At 51.1% G+C, this 21679-nt stretch overlaps 6 protein-coding genes across 6 annotated transcripts; 2 read left to right on the top strand and 4 right to left on the bottom strand.

Moving 5' to 3' along the window:
* Nucleotides 1-888: 888 nt before the first annotated feature.
* Nucleotides 889-1809, bottom strand: CORC01_06934 (uncharacterized protein; the record flags this gene model as incomplete). The annotated part of the gene is made up of 1 exon (XM_022618572.1): nt 889-1809. The coding sequence occupies one exon, from the start codon at nt 1807-1809 to the stop codon at nt 889-891; it is 921 nt and encodes a 306-aa protein (XP_022474882.1).
* A 2253-nt stretch (nt 1810-4062) lies between these two features.
* Nucleotides 4063-4958, bottom strand: CORC01_06933 (uncharacterized protein; the record flags this gene model as incomplete). Its single annotated transcript, XM_022618571.1, has 2 exons — nt 4063-4690; nt 4756-4958. The coding sequence occupies 2 exons, from the start codon at nt 4956-4958 to the stop codon at nt 4063-4065; spliced, it is 831 nt and encodes a 276-aa protein (XP_022474881.1).
* A 2008-nt stretch (nt 4959-6966) lies between these two features.
* Nucleotides 6967-8316, bottom strand: CORC01_06932 (uncharacterized protein; the record flags this gene model as incomplete). Its single annotated transcript, XM_022618570.1, has 1 exon — nt 6967-8316. One exon carries the CDS (start codon nt 8314-8316, stop codon nt 6967-6969), a length of 1350 nt encoding a protein of 449 aa, XP_022474880.1.
* Nucleotides 8317-11876: 3560 nt separating this feature from the next.
* CORC01_06931 (base excision DNA repair protein) lies at nt 11877-13022 on the bottom strand (the record flags this gene model as incomplete). The annotated part of the gene is made up of 1 exon (XM_022618569.1): nt 11877-13022. One exon carries the CDS (start codon nt 13020-13022, stop codon nt 11877-11879), a length of 1146 nt encoding a protein of 381 aa, XP_022474879.1.
* Nucleotides 13023-15267: 2245 nt separating this feature from the next.
* Nucleotides 15268-16991, top strand: CORC01_06930 (uncharacterized protein; the record flags this gene model as incomplete). Its single annotated transcript, XM_022618568.1, has 2 exons — nt 15268-15494; nt 15563-16991. The coding sequence occupies 2 exons, from the start codon at nt 15268-15270 to the stop codon at nt 16989-16991; spliced, it is 1656 nt and encodes a 551-aa protein (XP_022474878.1).
* A 2088-nt stretch (nt 16992-19079) lies between these two features.
* On the top strand, nt 19080-21023 carry CORC01_06929 (major facilitator superfamily transporter; the record flags this gene model as incomplete). Its single annotated transcript, XM_022618567.1, has 4 exons — nt 19080-19346; nt 19409-19722; nt 19774-20209; nt 20262-21023. The coding sequence occupies 4 exons, from the start codon at nt 19080-19082 to the stop codon at nt 21021-21023; spliced, it is 1779 nt and encodes a 592-aa protein (XP_022474877.1).
* Between the last annotated feature and the right edge of the window lie 656 nt (nt 21024-21679).

The following is a 21679-nucleotide window of genomic DNA, read 5'->3' as shown; positions in this document are numbered from 1 at the left end:
GGTAGATGAGCGAGATTAGAATCTTACCCCGTCTTGGCGAGATGTTGGATGGCTTTAAATAACAGCAAAAGTGCATGTGAACTCGGATGTAAAACGTCTCGGAGGAACACGATGTGCATCTGAACGCTACATGTATTATTCCGAGTGATTTCTAAGCCCCACCTAGCAAGGTGGACGCAATTGAAGGCGCCATCTGCGACATACATTGTACTTCACGATGTAGGTGCTTGCTAAGCCATAACGGGCAGATCCCCCACCTTCGGGACAAGCGGAGGTGGCGTAACCTTGTTACTGTAAGACAGAAGCGGAAGCAAATACCCAGCCGAGAGTACACGTAAATTTAGTTAGATGCCGCCTACATACCTACGTACCTTTATGGTGCAAAGATGAATAATTCACGTGCCGCAGCAACACTTCGTGTTTGTCACATACACCATTGAGTCTCAATTGACGTGCGCATAGACCCCGCAGCCTCATTATAGTGCCGAGTTCTCAGTTTGCACAAGATTGGGTTCAAACGTATAGACTAGGCTCATCATACATGCACCAGATGGTCGCGAGATCATGCGATAAGTCCGATAAGTCCGTTGAGCGGACTGAGGGTTCTTAGAGTATACCATCATAACGTGATGTGTGTTCTGCTTAGAAATGCGAACGGCTGCTTTTTGATGAAAAAAACAGCGAACTAATATGCACATCGACAGCAACTTGGATTTAAATGTAGCCGGTACCTGGAAGTGCAATGGCTAGTGAATCCTACCTTATGTGGTGTCATTGATGATCATGATGCGCGCGGAGAGCAATGCGGAGAATGCGAAATGTGGCTGTGCTCAATTTTGTCTACTGCTTATTACGAATAAGTTGAGTGATTGACTGGGACACCTCAACCTAAATATCGTTGTCTCGCAGAAAGTCCTCCAGAGACGTGGGTCGAACATCAAGCTTCTCGTTGTCAATCTTTTCCATATCCCAGCTGCCGTTGTTGGTGTAAAGTTGAAAGAAAAACCCACTGTACTTGTAGAATTCTCGAGACGACGCCGCCTTGCGACCCTCAAATGCAAGAGCTTTGAGATCTTCATCGGTGCCCCTGGTCTTCAAGCCAACCTTTTTTCCTTTTACCTTTTCGTACGCTGCGGCAAACTCCCGAACGGTATGAACTCCAGAGACTGTATTCCAGAACCCACCCTCCACAGCATCATCTCTCGAAATAATCGCAGCGGAAAACTCGGCCGCATCTTGCTCAGTGGTCCATGGAATCTTTACGTTTCCGTCGCCCCAGAAACTCAACGACTTGTCTGCACCGTTCCAGTACCCGTTCCTTTCCACCGAGCCGTACGGGTGGTCTGGGAACACCCAAAAGACCTCGGCCAGGGCACCCGTGAAGATGTACAGCGGCTTGATGGGCGAGCTGAGCTCAGCGATGCGGCGAAAGGCAATGTACGGATCGTAGCTTTCGTGCTTGCCCAACGGATCCCGACTCCAGTCATTATTCCACGTGGAGAGAATGAATCGGTTAATGTTGGCGCGCTCGGCGGCCCGGAGGAGGAGAAGCTGCCCGTCGAATGCCAGCTCGGTCGGTGATACGCCGTAGGCGGAGATGACGGCATCGGCCCCCTTGCACGCGCGATCGAGGGCCTCAATGTCGTAGTGGTTCTTGGCAACGATGAAGTCTTCTAATTTGGCGCGGCGGGCATCTGTGAGTTTGGAGGGGTTGCGCGCCAGGCCACGTACTTGATGGCCTCGAGCGTGGAGGGCGTCGATCAGCTTTTGGCCAATGTTGCCAGTTACGCCAGCGACGAGGACGAGCATTTTTTTTTTTTTGCAGAAAAAGCGAGTTAAAATAGTTGAAGATATTATTCAGGAAGCTGGTCTTGGATCGTGCAGAGACAAGAATTCATGAGATGGCTATTTATAGTATACTTCATTCATGAGGCAAGTTCCCAGGATGCCCCGGATGCCCCGGATGACCCCGGTACCATGTCTTTCAAAGTGATGCGGGGTTTTATTGACAAATGGAGCTGATTTCACGATGGATATAACCGTACAAATAGAAGTGCTGGCCTCTGCAAAGTAAATTGTGGTGCTTTTTCCGGGGCCTTCGCGCTCCAATTTGACCTCGCATTGGAGTTGTTGGTCAGGCGATGTGATGGTTGCATGAACCCCGCGTCTAGCGGCGGGTGGCAGACCTTTTGCAGCAACCCCATCCGGCAAAAGAGAAATACGAGATACTTAAGAAGTATTTTTAGCAATTGGGAAATCTCTCAACTTTTGCTACGTGCTCCAAGTCTGGATTGAGCATATTGCGCGAGAGAGGGCGGAGGCGGGCATCGCTACTCGAAAATCGACTGGACTTTTGTGGCGTTCGGTTTGGAGGGAATGCTCAGCTTCAGGTATGCCATAATCAAAGCAGCGAAAGCTGTCTACGTTGATGGGAGAAACGATTGTAATAGCTATTGCCTACATGAACCGAGGGTATTGACCGGCACAAGGAGAAACACAAGCAGTATATATGCAAGAAAATCCGATGAGCGTGACGCTGTCTTGTTTCCATCAGGCTGTCCTACCCAGCCTTTGAAATAAGCCCCTTGAGTACAAGTGGAGAGCAATACATGTGCGACAAACCATTATTGTCGATTGAACACCTTCGCAGTCCTCCAAACTAGTGCAGAGGGGCGCATAATATTTTCAATATCGCTGAAGATATATAAGTACAAGTTATTAGTTATTATTTCTATTTCCCTTAGGATCTAGTTTCTGCTGGACCCAACTTTTCAAGGTCGATACAGAATGTATGGGGCATCTTCCATTGATTGAATTCGATTAGAAATAGGCCGGCTGTCATCCTTTGCTCTTTTGATATGGGACACCAATCAGCGGATGCTTTCGAATCATATCGAGGTACGAGAATGAGAAGAAAAGGCGTGGCATGTGAACTGCACATTGACGCAGGGTGATTATGTTTGTGGGGATTGGTATCGTACCCAATACACTGAACCGCATTCTTGTAGACTCATGTAAATGATATAGGTAATTCATGTCATGATAGTTTGAAACAATTGAAAAATCATCGAGCCATTGTCTTCCCTCCGGGGTGTCTCTTCAAGGGTGTTCCATTCTAGCTAGCTTTTCGTACGGAAGGCGGTTCCACGTCTGAAGATGTTATCTTGTTGAGGCATATAGTGGGTAGCATCACTTGATGTGATTTGAGCAACGATTGCCTTGGCAGATAATCTAGTTCATGACTATTGGTTCTTGGCTATGTGGTGTCACTCGGGAGAAATGACGGCTCGGGAAGTTTCCACCTCTTTATATTGCAAGGGAGCCGAAATGGAGAACGTTTCCTATCAGATTAGGTTGCTGCCTAAATAGTGCATAGAAGGGCAGTCTGTCTAAAACCAACAATAAGACAGACGCACAAGATCCCATAATCATGGAACCTAAACACAAACAGAGCAGGAGCAAGGGCAATGGCAACATCGGGGCATAAAATGGCAACACCCGGGCTGATCGTCAACGAGTTGCAGCAAACCTTGCCAGCTAATACTATGCCTAGACCTAATGCACCTGAATATGCACATTCGTCAGATTTAGATGAAGAACAAACAAATAGAAGTAACAACCCCTATCTACGGAAGTGCCTGCAGGCAATCACTTCCCGTCCGAGTACATCAGCGAATAGGCGCGCCACGTGTGATCCAAGCGACCGAGTCAAGGCAAACGTTTCTTTTTTCGGGGGAAATGAAGGGAAGCCATCCTCCAAGCCCTGCAAACCGGAATCGATCCGAGCTAATCTGTCCGATAAATACGTTCCCTGTCATATTCAATCACAGTTGGGGCCCGGGATTTAGTGGCGGGCACTGTTGAGTCAAAATGTCTCTGTCATTTACGTGGAATAAGAAACAACTCCAAAGCCACCAGTGCGGCGAACATAGAGTTTTTTTTTCGGTAACTGCAAAAGTCTATGAAGGGTATTTCGTTTCTCGTGCATGTACAAGGGTGTGCCAAACATCTCCCAGATCACCCTGTCAACCTCCCCACATCGTTGCGCGTTGACAAACACAACTATGCAAACTTTTCAATCTCAGCATCGTGGGGAACCAAGCTGAGGTGGTGCAAGTCAGCACGGCCCTGCTTCTTCACCCACGCAGCGTTGCGCCTCTTGAACATCATCCTCGGCAGGACCTGGTTGAGACAGACGTCGACCTTCATGCAGGTGCCGCCAGCGCAGCAGCTCTGCTTGATGCAGACCTCGCCGTTGCTGCAGTCGTTGGTGGTGTCGCAGGACGGGCTGCAATCGTTGGGCTGGGCGCAGACCTTGCGTCCCTCCACGGTCTGGAAGCAGACGCAGCCGGACTCGCCCGAGCAGACGGGGATGGCGCGGTCGCCGCAGTTCCAGGCGGTGCTGCACTCGACGGCGGGGCGGGTGACGTTGACAAAGGGGGCGAGGGTGGTGGTTGAGACGAAGGTGACGGTCGAGGTGACGATGGGGGCCGGCGCGGTGGTGGTGACGGCGGTGGCGCCGAAGCAGGAGCAGGCGGAGCTGTAGCGGCTCTCGTCTACGCAGGCGGAGGCGTAGGCTGGGATGGCCTTGGTGGCGGAGATGGGCGTCTCGGCGGCCTGGCGCTGGTAGATGGTCTTGGTGGAGTTGGCCGTGATGGTCTGGATGCTGCTCTCGGTGATGTAGACGGTGCTGTGGGGGGAACTTGTTAGCCTGTCTTGCTGCAGTGATGATATATAGATGACCGGGAAACCTACGAGGTAGCCGGAGTCTGTGTCACGGCGAGGAACGAGCTGCATTCTGCCAGGCGAATCTCCATGGTGGCGGTTCCGAAGCGAGTTGCCCGGACGGCGCGGAGGCAGTTGTCAGCGTTGCAACCATCTTGACGACCGGCCAGGTTGGCCACCTCGGGGAGGGCCGCGGCCGCGGCGGCGAGAGCAGCGATGATGTAGCTCTTCATCTTGAAAGGAGCGAGTGAGTGTATTATTGTAGTGACTGTGATACCCGTGGTCGAAAACGACAGAGACCTTTAGTAGGGTATTTAAGTGAAAGAATGAAAAATGAAGAGAATGCTATTCCGCGTGCCTTGCCATCTTTCTGAGATGGTTTTCCGGAGAAAGGACACCAACTCGATCTTATACCTTCTGCTCATCCCTAGCTTGCACTCCCTCGACGCCAGGTCGAGCAACCTCAGGAGAAACAGAATACACTATGCAAGGGGAAGGCGGGACTAGAAGCGCCTCGGCAACCATCGAGAAAAGCAAACAGCTCTCAAACCTCGACGTCTTAGGGTTGATAGCATGCATGTCGCCGTCGTTAGTCCCGCGTCCAAACAAGCTTAGATGGTGTAGGAGCAAACAGGAGAGCGGAAAAAGCATCTGGGCCCCCCTTTCATTAGTGGGATAAGAAAAAGTGGGAATATGTCTCTCCGGAGCTTGGGACGGCACGCTGCATAACTGACGGGGAAGGACTCGACTCCGAGCCGGAATGGGCACCGGGCGTTATGTTTGCCATGGTGGATGGTCCGAGGGCCTGGAAACCTGCAGCTGGGTACCTTACATGAGAGCCTCACCGCTGAGCTCCTGAGCTTCTCCATGGTCACTCCTGGCTCGCCCCAAAAGGTAGAGTTGTTAACCTGGATGTTTGGAGACTCCATGTTGCCAAGGACCTGCAGTAGCGCGGCGCATCGATGTCACCGGCGCCGTCGAAAGCCCACCGAAGCCTCCCGCTAACGCCCAATGTGGGCTTTTTCGCAGTTCGGGGCTTTCAGGTCTACTTGGCCGTGCGTTTGATGTTGAAGAGGAATCACCAAAACGTCCGTGGGCGATAAGCTCTCCTCTGAATCACGTTCCAGCGCGGGCGCAACCAGTAGACCAGAATTTCCTTTGTCCATCACTGACTAGGCAAGCCTCCGGTAGAGAGTTATGCAACTTGGAGTACGGATATAGCCTGTCGGTTTGCATTTGACTTGTGCGGCTTCTCCCTAAAGTTGTCTAGCTCAGTTGATTGACGTCATTTCGAACATCAATGTTCCTTCGACGGACCGAAATATCGTTCCTGACTCCTATCGAACTTCGTTAGCTTTCCTGCCAGCCACAAGGATCACTTTGTGACGCAGATATATCTGCGATTCCGTGACTAGGCAGTTTATCTGCCTCGCTATTTCAGGAGACCTCAAGCTCGCGGATCGCAAAAGCCCCCAACCCCCCTCCCCTGTGCAATTGATATGGCCCATCCGCAAGTGCCGATCTGATCAGCAAGGAACCCTGCTCACCTTACTTCATGATCACCATCAGCCTCCGAAACCAAAGCCCAAATGCAACCCTACAATACTACACCACAAATATGGCGAACATGGAAAAGGCCATTCATCACGCGGGGACAGACAGTCATCTCGAACACGACTCCGGCAACGCGCCAGCACGGCCCAGAACAATGCCAGCTGGAGGCCCCCCCCCCAACTTCTCCCCCTTAGCGCGACCGTGGCTGATCTAAAAACGAGCAAAGCCTACCGACATGGCGAGAGACGGTGAACATGAGCCGGTGTGGCTTGGCCTTAGTGTGGTCAACGAGCAGGCTAATCACGAAGATTTTCCTTGGCATTCGGAAGCAAAGCAGAGAGTCGAGAGTCCCGTGTGCCACATGGCGACGCGCTCGTTCATCGTCGGCTAGAGGCTTTCGGACAGTGGCTGAAAATGATGGCATTGATGAGGAAGATCAGAGTCGTCTTGACAACCGAAAGTTATCGCAACTTGAGCGATGCCAGTCAATGCCAAGCCAGGAGGAAAACACTAAAAGATTTGTGCTTGGATTTACTACATGTACTCAACTGTAGCGATTAAGACGTCGGAAATTGACTGGACTGCGTACCAAAGCCATAGTTGGGCTACACTCACGAGTATAGCTCATTCTCCTGGAAAGATGACTCTGAAATAAATTATGATTGAAATTGTCATGTCGAAATGTGCCTATTCCAATCCTAAATTATCCAGACTCAAGCTATTCTCCGTGCTTGATCCAGCAGGAGGCTGAGAAGTATTGCGATAGGAAAACGCTTCCACATGAGCTTTAGCAGGTGGAAAAGGCCATGGTAGCTCCGCAGGAATTTGCCGTACTTCAAAATTCAGTCCACGACCAGAATGTGACTTGGCAGCATCAATCCACGCCAGTCTCGTGGCTTCTTCAATCACAAATGGCCAAGTGCTTTCCCACGTGAGCGTGGCGGCGCCGTCTCCCGCAGCGCAGTATCGGAAACAGCCCGCCGAAAGAATGTATTGCTCACGAGCGTTCCAGATTTCCATCACTTTCAACTTTGGCATCCGCCGGACAGCTCTAGCGGCTGATAACAGGAGCTTATTCGTCATCTCGGGTGCCTTGTCCCAGATTGAGTGAGACGTCAGACTGATGTGCCGTAGTTCCGGCCAATCGGGGACGGCCTGGGGAGACGACGGGTGGTCACTCGCGGGCTGGTCCATCATATGAGAGAAGAAGTCAGTCGCATCGATGGCGAATGAGACGCATAGCGCCTCCAGCCTACGGCTTTTTTGATATAATTGCTCAGGAACGCCCTGGTGCGTGCGAATGTACTCGAGCCAATCTTGTTGCGTGTTCAAGTTGCTCTGATCGCAAGATTCGCGGACAGTCAACGACTTCACGCCTGCCGGAGCATTCTGCCACTCTGTAAGTAAGCAAAGCTTGTGCTTGTATCCAGGGCGGCAGCCGATTTCGTATTCGTAGTTGATTGTATCCAGGCCGGGTGCTAGTCCGGTCAGAATCAGGTCGGCGAGCTCGGGCCCGGTGCTGCGGGAAATGTAAGATTGCGGTTTCACGATGCGGAGCGATCGCACGCAGCCGATCGACCACGTTCGCTGCCGCAAAAGCTCTACTCCGTACGTGAGAAGCGGAGGACCGCAAGGCCGGATTTCGACAATTTCGAGCCCGATTCTGGCGTCTGCTTTCTCCCAGCTTTGTAATAAGTCGAACAGGGCGACTAAAACGTCTGCAAACGCCCTCCTGTAGCCTTTAGAGGTCTTGGTGGCGTCATAGTCGATGCGGACACGGAGTCGATTCAGAACCCTCTGGCGCGGCTTGGTGAGGATCTGGCGGGCTTGGGAGATCTCGCGGCGGCTTGCACTCGCTTCTTGTGACCGAAGTGAGATGCGCACCTCTTCAAAGATGAAGGGCTCGATGATTTTCTGCCATTCGCGAGAGATGGAAGCGTATGGGGCCAGTGGGCAATTCTCGTTGCTGCCGCATTCGAGGAGATAACCCCAGATTTGATTCTTCAGCTCATTGGGTAGATCATGCCACCAGGCCATTGTAGCATGGGGTCTCTCGGAATTAAAGGGAAGCAGTTTCGATGCTGATGAAAGTCTGTGTTGATTTTGCAGACTTGTAGACACAAAGAAGAGGGATAGGGGAAGTGAGAAGCTCTGGCGACTTGGCCAGTGGCGGTCAAAGCGCAGCCACTCTTAGGTACCCCTGAACCGACATGGTGAGGTTTGAGTAACCAATCTGGCTGAAGACGAAGTTTTGGATGGTTCAAATATATGGGGCCTCCCAGAAAGAAAAACATAGAATTGAGGCAATGTGAGATACCTACCTAGGTATATGGCTTGAGAAAATTGCATCTTCAACTAAGGTATCCCGCATCAAATGAGCAGCACATGAAGTAACTCCAGTCTTATTGCTGCTCACCGTAATAAAAAATGTAACTTCCGCTCCAGAAGAGGCTCGTATAATGGAGATTTACGAAATGTCTGAATGATCTGATCGATTCAAAGGCTGTCTTTGATATATATATATGCCTTGGAGATGGCACTCTTCCTACACACACGGTCACAGCAACACACCTGCAACTCTCTTGTGCAATTTCTTGCGTGCTGTTAGGTGTGTGTCAGACCTGAAAGATGTCATTCTTGAAACATTCCATTCTTATTTATTCCATATTAATGCCATGACCTGCTGCCGGAGTTGAGCCCGCAAGTGGCTGGCTGTTAAATGTAGGCGAAATGAATTCGGTGTCGGCAGTCTAATCAGGCTACCGAGCTTTTCTGCATAACTTCTTATGAGCAGAACAACTGTGGGTTGGGTCTCTCTATGAAAAAAATCGGAACTCATAAGTCTCCATCTTTTATCGCCCACGGGCGCCTTCCCAAGAAAGAATATGCCGAGTATTGGGGAAATACGACACGCACATTTACCTTTTCGGTCTTTGTCAAAGGCCAAAGAATCGATTGAGGCAAGAGAAAAATCTGAGTATGTATGCATCGACAACCCGCTTGTGAGACAGCAAAAAAAAAAATCCAAAAGAAGTTGAGCCTCCATGACCTCTCAGTACCTTAGGTACTTCACATGCTTGATTATCTGATGGTCCTGGATCTACCACAAACACGGATGGTCACTTGATATTGAATAGAGTTCTAAGTATTTGTGGGTCGTGAGGGCTCATTAAGAATCGTGTTTCTTTCTCGCAGCCCACAAAGTAGTGGTCGGAATCACCGCCTTCAACAGGACACTGGTGCAAAGGAGATGTGTCACACAAAGAAAAATGTCTTTAATACAGGCAGAAACACCACCAGTTATATCTCATCATAAGATGCTTATAAGAGTTCACAAAAGACCATATTCTCTTCAAATCCGCAAAGGACTAGTCACCGCCTATGATGTAGTATTAGTATAATGGAAATGTTGGTACTTTGTGTTTGTAAATAGGGAAAGTTTCCGGCGGACTGCAGCAGAGTCTTCCGTAGCTCTTCAGTCCAGTAGGCAACTGGTGGATTCATGTTCAAATGACAATCCCCAGCCTACCTTTTCACAGCCATTTTTCAGGAAATTGTCAGAATCTTCGACTACAACCCCTCACAGCTGCCAAACTTACGCTGACTACCAAAAGCTTCAATTATGCTAATAGAGCAGAATCGGGAGAGCCAAAGATACTACTAACAGGTATCTAGCGTCAGCTTTATTCAAAGTAGGTCACGACATGGAAGATGTTCTAGCCTTGATAGTCGATGCAAAATCAGTTTAATAAAGAAGCTTAAATAGTCTGCAAACTTAATGAAAGTTGGGCTATGTCGATTTTAGCGAAGACCGGAGGTCGCGTCAAGGTTTAAGCTACTTGACTGTGGACCTATCCTAGGCAAGTATGCGAAACAGTTTTAGGTGAAATAAGCTTTCAATACACTAGAGTCGCAGCGCTATATGTGACGCTGCCTAGCAGACTGCCGCTGAATACCACATGCACTTATCATAGAACGACCGTTCTATAAGCTTGCTCTTTACATAAGGTCCATTATTTTAGCTAAATCAAGCTATGTAGAATCATATATGCCTTCCGCTCGATACTTCGCTTTATGATGACTAGTAAGTGTAAAAATTACAGTCCTTTTATTTGAATGTTTGTGAGCGTCTGGAGCTGTCCGTGAAATGGCCAAAAGTCTGGCTGGCTTTCTTTCCCAGCGCAATAAAGCTCCGGAGAGCCAAATCATCGGCACCTGTCGAGTTGGTCTGATGTCGAAGGCAAGTTGAATTCGGCTTGGCAAAAGAACGGCCTCCATTGTGGTCATGCAAATGTTGGAAATTTCAGTGCCAACGTGCGGAAGCTGCCATGTTTGTTTGTAACGCCACAAAGATATCACCGCCTCCAAGGTCACACAGATACAAAATAAACTTTCATGAGAATTCGGATCAAGTACTTTCACTCAAATTGCATAAAGAGATCACCGCCTCTTGTAACCCCTGAGAAGAGGTTCTGCAAAGAAGATGTTCATCAACGTTCATAAAATACCATATTCGTTCACCACCCAAAAAGAAGGAATCTCACTAGTATTCAGACAGACTCAGATCATATCTAAAAGGTGGGGTGAAGCTGAGCTCAACGCCAGTGACAGTCTTTTATATCTTTTCATCAGTTACCTTCAATGTGAACTCAGTAAACAACTTCCTGCCCATCTTTTCAAAGTTTAAACATTCTTGGCAGCTTCATTTATAAACTTCCGCAACTTTTGAACACCGCTTCAGCAAAGTGTCTGCAAATTTTTACAACTCTGCAGCGACTGGAGGCAGAAGATTTCAATCGTTACGAGTTTCTCATAGAAAGAAAAGCCCCCGAGAAGCTATGGGAAGTACAGCTGCTATTACCAGTGTCAAGCCGCAGCTTCCTTCAACACAAACCACCACCACCTGTAGGCTCGCTATATCACCAATGTCCTCTGTGTCCCTGTGCATTCTGACTCGTGATGATTGTTGTAGCCCGTAGGAGATAGAGAGTCTCGATCACCTATCATGACGACACTACCACCATCTTCTCCTGACAGTAAATCCTAGGAGCACATTCTGTATGTTCTCGATTACCAGGGTTTCGATCCCGAGGAGGGCTTTAACGAGGGTCCCGTCTTGGAGCGTGAAAACAGGGATCTGAAACTTCTGGACAATCTCAAAATCCCTCTACAACTGTGGATCGTACAACAACGAGAGCCGCTGGCCGAGCAAATCTTGAAGGCAACCAGTGTTGTAGCCTGGAAGAAGAGCACCAAGTCATGCATACTGCTCATCAATGATGACTTTTCCGACTTCGGATTCATTACATCCCTATTGGTGTTCTGTAAGAAGATATATAAGTCCACACTTAGGGCCTGCTAGTCCGAGAGGTGGATCGACTGAAGTTGCTTACGCCTGAGCCTGGGCTTAAACCTGATGATTTGATCATAGAAGAAACCGCGTCTTCTCGTCATGGATCTGGCTACAGAGCCTTCCAGCGGGCCTGATCTCTGCGACGCAGACAAATAGTTTTAGTATACAAATACCTTTAGTTCACAAAAGCTCTAGTTTACAGAATTATTTTTTTGCTGAATTTTTCCCAAAATCAACCCTCAAATTATGTTTCCACATCGGATAGCTTCCCCTCTTCATTTTTCATCTTTTCCTGGCGAAAAGCCTTTCTCAACTCGCACTTTCCAACACTCTTGCCGCCAGCTTTGCACTCATTGCATACCTTGCCATGCTTGACAAGCAAGATGTGAAGCCCATACTTGTCCTCGTCCGGGATTCTGACGTCGAGGTGGGCGTGGGTTTCGTCCCGCGAGGCGCTCTTTGGACGCCACCCCATAAGGCCGGTGATTCTCCATACATGAGTGTCGACCGCAAACGACTCTCTCTGCAGGCAAAAGAGAAGGACACAACTGGCAGTCTTGGGGCCGACGCCCTGAAAACTGATGAGCTCCTGCATCGCATCTTCATTGCTCACATTGAAGAGATGGTCGAGAGAATATGAGCCGTACTTCTCGTGGACCTGGTTGAGGATGCCCACAATGACTTTGCTCTTGACTTGGCTCAGCCCACCGCACTTGATGGCTTCCTGCAGCTTGGGGATCCCGCCCTCGACAATCTTCTCCCACTCATCGCTGCCGCCGTAGACGTCGTCCATGCTCCTCTTGGCCCGGGTGGAGTTGGTGTCACTCGTGTTTTGACTCAGAATGGTTCTCACCAGCGCATCGAGGACCGACGGCGAGTCTCCGCAGCCAGCGCGGGTCGAGGATGCTTTGATCTCGGCAGGGCGTTCCCGTTTACCGTGCAGTTTGGCCAGGATGCGATGGGCCAGCTTGCACTCGTCTGGGGTCGGGTGAGGGAAGTCGGAGAACGGTGACTTGTCGGCGTATTGAGTGTACGCCTTGAGTTTCTTGGACTTCAAATCTGCTGGAGACTTTTGAACCTTTGCCTTTGTTTGTGGGCTCTCAGACTTGATGTTCTCTTTCTTGAGTGGTGTTAGAGTCGGGACGTTGGCGAGTTCCGGCGATGCCGCATGGTCTGCATCCTCTGTCTTGACTTTCTTGGCTGGTGTTGAGCTCGCGGCCTTGCTTGTCGCCCGCTTCCTCTTCTCTGGCCGGGGAGTGTTCTCCTTGTCTGATGAAGTCTGCTTCGTAGGCTTGCCCCGTTTCGTTGTGCTGTTGGCGGTACCCAAGCTCTCTGTCGGCTTTGCGGCGGTCGAGGCCAGACGAGCACTCGAACGGGTTGCTCTCGCCATGATTACCAAGACAGATCGCATGCAATAACGTGACAATTTGATCCGAGGTAGTCTTAATATGAGTTGTACATGTAGTGAGATGATTGCATAGGCTGGAAGGTGAGTTCAACGCTGCATAGCCGCTGCCGTTGATCCAGGGGTCGAGCAATGACGGTGCAGAAAAGCACGTCGCCGAAGCCATCACCGCGCCATCAGTGGTGATGTCAACGAACTGGACCCACTGAGACCCACCAGCTGCTTCAATAACAGATTACCTAAGGTACCTTAAGGTCGCAAGGTGCCTAGCCCGTGCCTAATCGATACGCACAGACCACGAGATGATGGGCGAGGGAGAGACAGGCACAGAGGGCACAGGGAAAGAACAAAGCCGCGTCGCGACTTCTCCATCGTCATTTTCATGAGGCTCTTGGAGCTGCCGCTGCACCTTCCTTTTCTTCACTTTCCAAGGTGATGGCTAATCTGATGTATCTTACCTAAGGTAATGGATAGGGACGGGAAGGGGGGAATCATCCTCCGGTCCTAATCGCAGATACGTACATGTGCCCTCTCTGCTCCTCTCTGCTCCTCTCTGCGCCTTCAATTTATCCGCCAAATCAATCTTTGCTTTTTCCTGTTCGCGCGGCGAGGTCTTGGGACTTGGCGCATTCACGGCCACGCTACCTCAGCGCTTCATGAGAATCATTTTGCCCCAAGGTGTACCGTACCTACATAGGCTGCAGGCCCCAAGCCCCAAGCCTCCCAAGCAGCCACTCGCATCTCGGCAAATCGCCATTGTGCCTCTTTCAGCCCTCCATTGCCAACGCATTCCAGCTAGGAGCACAAGCACAACCTATCGATGTACGTCGCGGTTGGACGTGCTACCTCACGCCATCACCATCACGGCCGGCGACGGCCCCGGAGGTATTCCCCGTCTTGCCCGTCCTTGCGCCGTGACGCTCTCCCCTCACCATGCATCTGGCACGTCGCCCACGTGCATCATGGCCCGCTCAAGTGGACTCGCCTCCATTCTAACGGACGTATTTCATCCAAGAGGGTGTGTGCTGCAGGGATAGAGGGTCCAGGGCATTCGAATATTTCCTGAATTGGACTTCGTCTTGCCAATGTCCAATCGGGCTCAATTTGAGGGCATGGGTCCTCCAGACTTTCGGCCGAGGACTCAACTATTTTCAAACTAGCCCTAAAGATCAAAACCGTTTCTTATCGCCCAAAAGGCTGATCGCATCAGGAAGCCCAAATCCCAGGCTGTTTGAACATGTCTTGGAATAGGCAGGCATGATAGTCACGTAGGATATGGTCAAAGATGCCTCGTCGATTTTTCCGCAAGAAACTTCCTCGCTAGAGAGGCATAGGTGACTGACCGCTACGCAACATCTCTCGCCAATGGGTCAAGGCCACCTGCATGACGGCGAAACGTCCGGCAGCTAATAGACATCCCCCCTCCGGTGCCATCATGCGCGCAGTATACGGATCCGGACTCGGACGCGCCGCCGCGAAATTCCGCAGGAGAACAAAAGGTCCCAAAGGCCCAAAAGCTGATGTCCAAAGCCGAACCTTCTTAGCGCAAAGGTTCGCCGTCGAGCCCACGATGGACAGCCCAGCAGAGCCAGTGAACTGCTGCAGCTTTCATCCTCAACCTTGTTAGGCAAGCCGAAGCAAAAGGAACCCGCAAACGACATGCTTGACAGACGGCGGATCCCCCTTTCATCAGTTCGCCGGTCCGTCCCGCGTCGTTTCTGTTTCCATTTCGACTTTCCTGCGTGTCGCAGGCGAAAGAAGGAATTCTCCTTCGTCCAACGACGCCGGTGCGAGCATGCCAATTCCATTCACTTCGAATTATTCGACGGTCTTCATCACCCTTGGGGAAACTTTCCCCGCCACTGACTCAGAGTTGCAAATACGTGCTCTTGGCGGCGGTGCAATGCAACTTAGAAATGTCTTGGACACATGCGGATCACACCTAAGAGAGTCGCCAAGATCTAGAAGCGGCTTAGAACGTCAGCCTATCTTGTGTTCGGCCAGCGTCGTGGGCGTAACGAGCGTGCCACGCTCTCGAATGAAAATGCCGTCGCTCCCTCACCTTCTGGATTCGCGCTCCATCTGCTCCGGCATCCATCTCATTATTGGCAGTCCTTAGACCAAAGACAAGCTGTCGCAAGTACCTCACAAAGCCCCGAGAAACCGTCGAAGCCTCACACCCAAACGCTCGGGTCCGCCAACGAGATATGCCACTGGCGATCAGTCCAACATGAGTGTCAAGTCCGTTAACGTCAGCCGCTTGAATGCCGTGAACAGCATAGCCAGTACGAATAATTCGGAACCCGAAGCCAACCACTACGGTCACCTCACTCTTTGGCAATCAATCAAGAAATGGCGTCGCGTCGTTCTGTACTGTATCGGCATGACCTCTGCCATCTTGATGTATGGTTACGATTATGTCATTGTCGGCACCGTATCAGCGATGCCCAGCTTTCAGTACGGTTCCTTATCTTTTGCGGCTCTAAACCCCTGGCATCGATACTTTGAGCTAACCAACCCCCAAGGCATGATTTCGGTCAACAGCTCAATGGAAAATGGATTCTGCCTTCACTCTGGCTTGGTCTCTGGAATTTCGTGAGCCCAGGCTGCTCCATGATCGGTTCCTTGATTGGAGGTGTTTTCCAAGACAGATGGGGCCGTCGAGCATCGCTTGCCTTGGGTTCCTTTCTATCAGCCGTCGGTGTGGCCGTTTGCTTCGTATCAAATCTATCTCCCGATATTCATACCCGTCGCGTCATTTTCCTCGTCGGTAAGGGCTTCCAAGGAGGTGCGATCGGAATGGTCATGACGACTTCCCAGACGTACATGTCGGAGATTTTACCGCCAAATCTCAGAGGACCGCTTCTCGCCTTTTTCCCGATTTTTACGCTGCTTGGCCAGTTGACAGGTGCTGCCGTCATCTTTGCGTGCCTCAACCTGGAGAATGGATACACCATTTGCTTTGCATCTCAATGGCCGTTTTCCGCGCTCCCATTGCTGATGGCTTTCCTTATCCCCGAGAGCCCAACGTATCTGGTTCGCAGGAATCAGAACGCCCAGGCTCACAAGGCTCAAACGAAGCTGGACCCAGCGGGTGCAGACCCCGAGGACACCCTCGATACCATTCGCCGCAATATTGAGCATGAAAGACGACTAACCAATGCGACCTACGTTGATTCATTCCGTGGTGTCAACCTTCGGCGGACCTTGATCATCATGTTTTCCAACTCACTGCCAAACATCTTTGGTCTGACCTTGCTCTCAAAGTCCAGTTACTTTGTGCAAGTTGTTGGTATGAAGGCCAACCTGAGCGTCATCGTTCTTATCCTCGGCCTCGTTTGTGGTTTGATTGCCAACATTATGAGCGTTTGGGTTCTCTCGAGAATAGGACGCAGACGACTTATCTTAAGTACACTATCCATCTTGGCGATATTCTGGACCGCCATGGGAATTGCGGGTTGCTGGTCGGGTCCTGTAATACCATGGTATGTTAACAGCAACACCGTCACTCTGAGCACCACCTTAACTGACTGCGGCAGGTACACATCCATGACCCTGATAGTGGTAGTTATCGTGGCCGGTTTGGGAGTTTGGCCGGCCTCTCACGTCGTCAGTGCCGAAACCTCAGCGCTATACCTGCGGTCCAAAGCCCAAGCCATCGGCTGGTTTACTGCGGGAGCGAACAACTCCATCTTCGGATTCGTGCTACCATACATTTTCAACCCCGACAAAGGCAACCTTAAAGCCAAGACCGGTTTCGTATTTGCCGGACTTTGTGCCCTCGGGCTTGTCATTGCCTTCTTCCTGGTACCTGAGATGAAGGGACGAACGCCGGCTGAAATTGATCGCATGTTTGAGTCGAGGCTACCGGCACGACAATTCCGCCACTGGACCAACTCAGCATCGGAAGGGGAGAAGAATGGTTCTGCTAGAGTTGCGAACTCTGCTGTGTAATGCTCGGTTGCTTTCCGACCTATCCCGAATGAACATACCTGCACTTCTTTCGCCATTCGGCGACTGCAATACCAGACTGCGCCTCGCGCTCGCCGGCCCCACTGACACTCACCTCAATCCGCAATGAAACCCATCTGCACGCACTGGCGTGGCGTTTCTTTTCATCTGATGATGTCCCTCGCCAAGCTCTGCGCACCGGCCTTCGAATCATCTTTGTCCGTGACCATCAGCTTCTACCCAACGGTTTTCCAACCGTCCCTGATGTCGATTAGGTCCCTGGTCCACTTCATCGACGTGTTTTGATCGACTGCCACCTACTGATAGAGATTGCTAATAGTTAGAAGGATTTGTATCATTCCTGAGAAGAGTCCCAGATCTCTCACCCGACAGGTCAGCAGTCATGCAGCGTCTGTCGAATATAAAGCCCGCCTCTGACAGCGCTAAACCTCGACTGGTGTCCGGGCGCCCGAACATCAGATCAACATCGTACGTGTGGCTATCGAAGGCTAATGGTGCATGTTGCCGCGCGCGCTCAAGCTACTACCTGCCGGGCAATGGAGGGCATCTGCAAGATCCTCTCGCTCAAGCAGTATCAGTGGTTGTGTTTCGTTTCTGATTATCAATGACGTGAGACGACAAGGTCGGGCATTATCCACTGTCAGCAAACACGTTTGCTTATCGCCAGAAATGGACAAAGCGAGCCTCAGATTGAGTAGAGAAATTGGGCAGCAATTTAGACCTGCAAGCTGACCGCCTCCCTTGCTTGGCAGAGGCCCGCTCATTTTCACCGAGGCACCAAACACAAACACAAACACTCTCATTACTTTCTTTGTATTACCCACCCTCCTCTCGCCATTATCTCATCTAGGCAGCCACACTAGCATCGAATAAACGCATGGCGGCATTTACCCGCTCTTATCAACAGCGATGAAAGGCACATGCCATCAGTTCTCGTCCTTGCCGGTAACCCCAAGTGGCTGGGATGTTCCAAGAATGTCTGTTCGAGATCCCGGCCCGATCGTCTGATATCAGAGACAGAAGAACAACAGTCTAGGCCGACTTTCCGATAAGATAGTTCGCGATGCAGCACCGCCACTTGGATAGCTTAAACCCGGCATGCACCAACGAGGCACGCACGGGTCCCGTCTGTCGGGTACGGGTACGACATGTCTACCCGGGACAACACCTTTCACGCCTTGGAAGTCGCATTCCGGCGGTCAAGTCTAATGTCAGTCATGCTTACACTCGTGGCGCTGGATAGGGTAACAAGGATCGGGTTGCTCCCCAAATGAGCCTCATGCTCTTCGACAATGACATGTTTGTGTCACTTGTTGGTGTCCCTGTCAGCACTTTAAGGGACATCATCTGCAGACAAAGCTGGCTACGGCTGGTGTGGAAACAACTTCTCAACCGTGGTTTCTGAAGATATCAGCTTAATCTTATCAATGCCTCTAAGCAACCAAATCTCCGAGGCTATTCCAGACGCTTAATGGCCACAGTCCGAGGCCTTGGGACCAGGATTTCAAACTCTTCAGTCTCCCAAATCAGAACCGGGGGTGCGTCTTTATACACCCAAAGCAACCTCCCGCCAAATCAGTTTCAGCCTTGAGCTGTCCATGTGGTGTCAGTGGGCATTATTTTGCACTGATAAACGCGGCGGCAACCAATGAAACAATAAAGAAACTAGTGTGGACGACAGCGAAGCATTCGCCGAGCCGCACTCAAGCAGGCTAGCAGCCCGGCGATGGTGGTCAACAGCTCGCCCCCGAGAATCCGACCCGACTGCCCTTTATGGCCCGAACTGTGATACTCTTTGAGGCTCAAGATTTCTGCAGCCTGCGGTGGGGCGCAAGCCGTTATGTACCTTGCCAGTGTTGGATGCAGACGCCAGCGCACGGCAAACCGGGCCTCGAGCTTGATTGCCACCTTTGAAAGTGAAGCAAGCACCGACAGGGTATGTGCCGCCCAGGATACTAAAGAAGGGCGAGCACCTGCAGTTCCTGTCCCTTCACTTCTCTTCAGCTTGCCAACTCTTTCGATACTCTTTGCAAGTTTTTTGCGGCATTGTCTTGAGCGCAACTGCCAAAGATGGCTTACCGACAACAACATGAAAGCGTCCTCTCGACGTCGACGTACTCTTCGACGGCATACGACCCGGCCGCGGCTTCGTACACCGCCATCAAGGAGCCGAAGGAACATGATCAGCGAGGAATTTCCGATCCCATGCTGGTTGATGAGTCGGACAGTATCCCAGAATGGAAACCATCCAAGCACCAGATGGTCATCATCACGACGTTATCCATCATGTCGTTTGTCATTGCCTTGGATGCCAACGTGATCGTCACGTCTTTGAGTGTAAGATTACCATTTGGCTGACTGGTTTTGGATGCTTGACACTAACATGTTAACTTGCGCAGTCAATTATCCAAGACATTGGTGGAACATCTACGCAAGCTTTCTGGGTGGGAACTTCCTACTTGATTTCTTGCGCAGTTGCAATGCCCTTCTTGGCCTCTTTGAGTGATATCTTTGGCCGACCCATCATTCTGATTGGCAGCCTGATTTTCTTCACCGTCGGGACCATCCTTTGCTGTGTTTCAAACGGCATCGGGCTCCTTCTCGGCGGTCGCGTTATCCAGGGCATTGGTGCTGGCGGCATGTACGTGCTGAGCTTGGTTGTGTTCACCGACATTGTGCCACTCCGCCATCGACCCAAGTACTACGGTATCATGTGAGTAATAATCTGTCTTGCTTACGAAGTTAGAACTGACATCCTTCTCAGTCAGATGGCATGGGCTGTCGGCTCCCTGACGGGCCCCATCATCGGTGGTGCTGTCGCCGAGCACACTACCTGGAGATGGATCTTCTACCTGAACTTCCCTATCTGCGGCTACTCCCTCCTTGCCATCCCTGTGCTCTTGACTCTGAAGCCTCCTACGGCGACCTTCAGCGAGAAACTCAAGCGCGTTGATTGGCTCGGAGGTTTCTTGTTTATTGGTTCCATGGTGACATTCCTCGTCGGTATCTCCTGGGGCGGCAACGACTTCCCCTGGCGTAGCGCGCAGACCTTGGTGCCTGTCTTTATCGGCGCTGCCGGTTTGACAGTCACATTGTTCTACGAGCACAGCTACGCGAGATACCCGTTCTTGAAGAAGATCCTTTTCACGGACCGTAGCGCCATCACTGTCTACGTTCTCGGCCTTCTTCAGGGCTTCATTGTACGTGCACCACACAAACACAGCCCCATGAATGTTTGCTAACCCCTTGCAGCTCTACGGCCAGCTGTATTACATCCCATTCTACTTCCTGTCTGTTTCGCAGTACAGCCCTACCATGGCTGGTGTAGCCATGCTCCCCGTCACCCTCCTCCTCCTCCCCGGCTCCATCATCTCAGGCATCCTCGTCTCCCGCTTCAATGCGTACCGCTGGTCCATCTGGATTGGCTGGGCCCTGATGTCGCTCGCATCCGGGCTCCTCATCTACTGGGACGTGGACACCTCCCTTCCTGTTCACATCATCACCCTCGCCATCGGCGGTATCGGCCATGGCTTCGTCCTCAACGCGCAGACGTTCGTTACGGGAGCCATCGTTGAGCCCGAGAACTCGGGTCACGCGGCGGCCATGTACCTCTTCCTGCGCATGCTCGGCTGCGCCATCGGCGTCAACGTCGGCTCCACCACATTCCAGAACGTCATGGCCTTGAAGCTCGAGCGCAAGGGTATTGCACAGGATATTGCGCAGCGCGCCGAGGAGTATCTTCTCGTCATCAAGGGCCTTCCCGACGGCACTTTCAAGGATGCTGTGTTGGAGTCGTACGCTTTTGGCTTCAAGGGCGTGCACGGCGTGTATGTTTCGCTGGCGGTGATTGCCTTTTTCGCGAGCTTCTTGATCCGTCACTACGACCTGAACAAGATTCACGAGACGGCGCACACGTTACAGCAGAACCGGGTATCGAGAATGTTTGATACCCGGAAGGGTGCGAGCCAGGGACGGCCTCAGCCTATTCCCTCGTCGCCCGGTGAAAGTTCCTAGACTGCCTGGAGATTAGAGCCGCATAAATAGCAGATGTGTTGTCAGACACTGAGAGTAGGGGTCTCCTTTGTATGACAAGGAGTCGAAGGGTGGATGGACAGTGAGGTTGGGAATATACTTGGCACTGAGCATGGAGTTGCGGTATCATAGACATGGGGTATGCTGACGATGGTTGGAAGGGGTTGTCATGGGTCACAGGGTCTTTCTTACGGATAATCTAGCATCATTCATTATATGCATTAAAATTGGTCCGCGAGACGTCCCGCGTGAGATGATGATCCAAGGCGACGCACTCGCCTGTCTCAGTTTTACATATAAGTAATTGAAAGGTTCATTGTTGTTGCTCATTTTCTGGTTCGGGTGATTACCCGATTAGGCAAACCCTCGGGTTGCTTCCTCGGCAATTCGGCCCCCGCGTTTTGGCCATCAGTCCAGTCCTGTATACCTTTATGTTATATATGTATCATTACGAGCTGTTCAGAACTTGTCTTTTGAACCTACTGCCTTTTGCATGCTTGCTTTCTTCCCTAGTTCTTTGAAGAGTCTTGACGATCTGGTCTGCACCGCTGCGATGGCTGGAACTCTTGCGTTTTGCTGGCTCTGCTGGAAGATTTGAGATGTTGCACTGACGGAACCCAACTCTCATATTGGACATT

This window comes from Colletotrichum orchidophilum (genome assembly GCF_001831195.1).
Source record: "Colletotrichum orchidophilum strain IMI 309357 chromosome Unknown Scaffold_54.1, whole genome shotgun sequence".
NCBI classification, from domain to species: Eukaryota; Fungi; Ascomycota; class Sordariomycetes; order Glomerellales; family Glomerellaceae; genus Colletotrichum; species Colletotrichum orchidophilum.
This window is presented reverse-complemented; position numbering and strand designations above follow the sequence as displayed.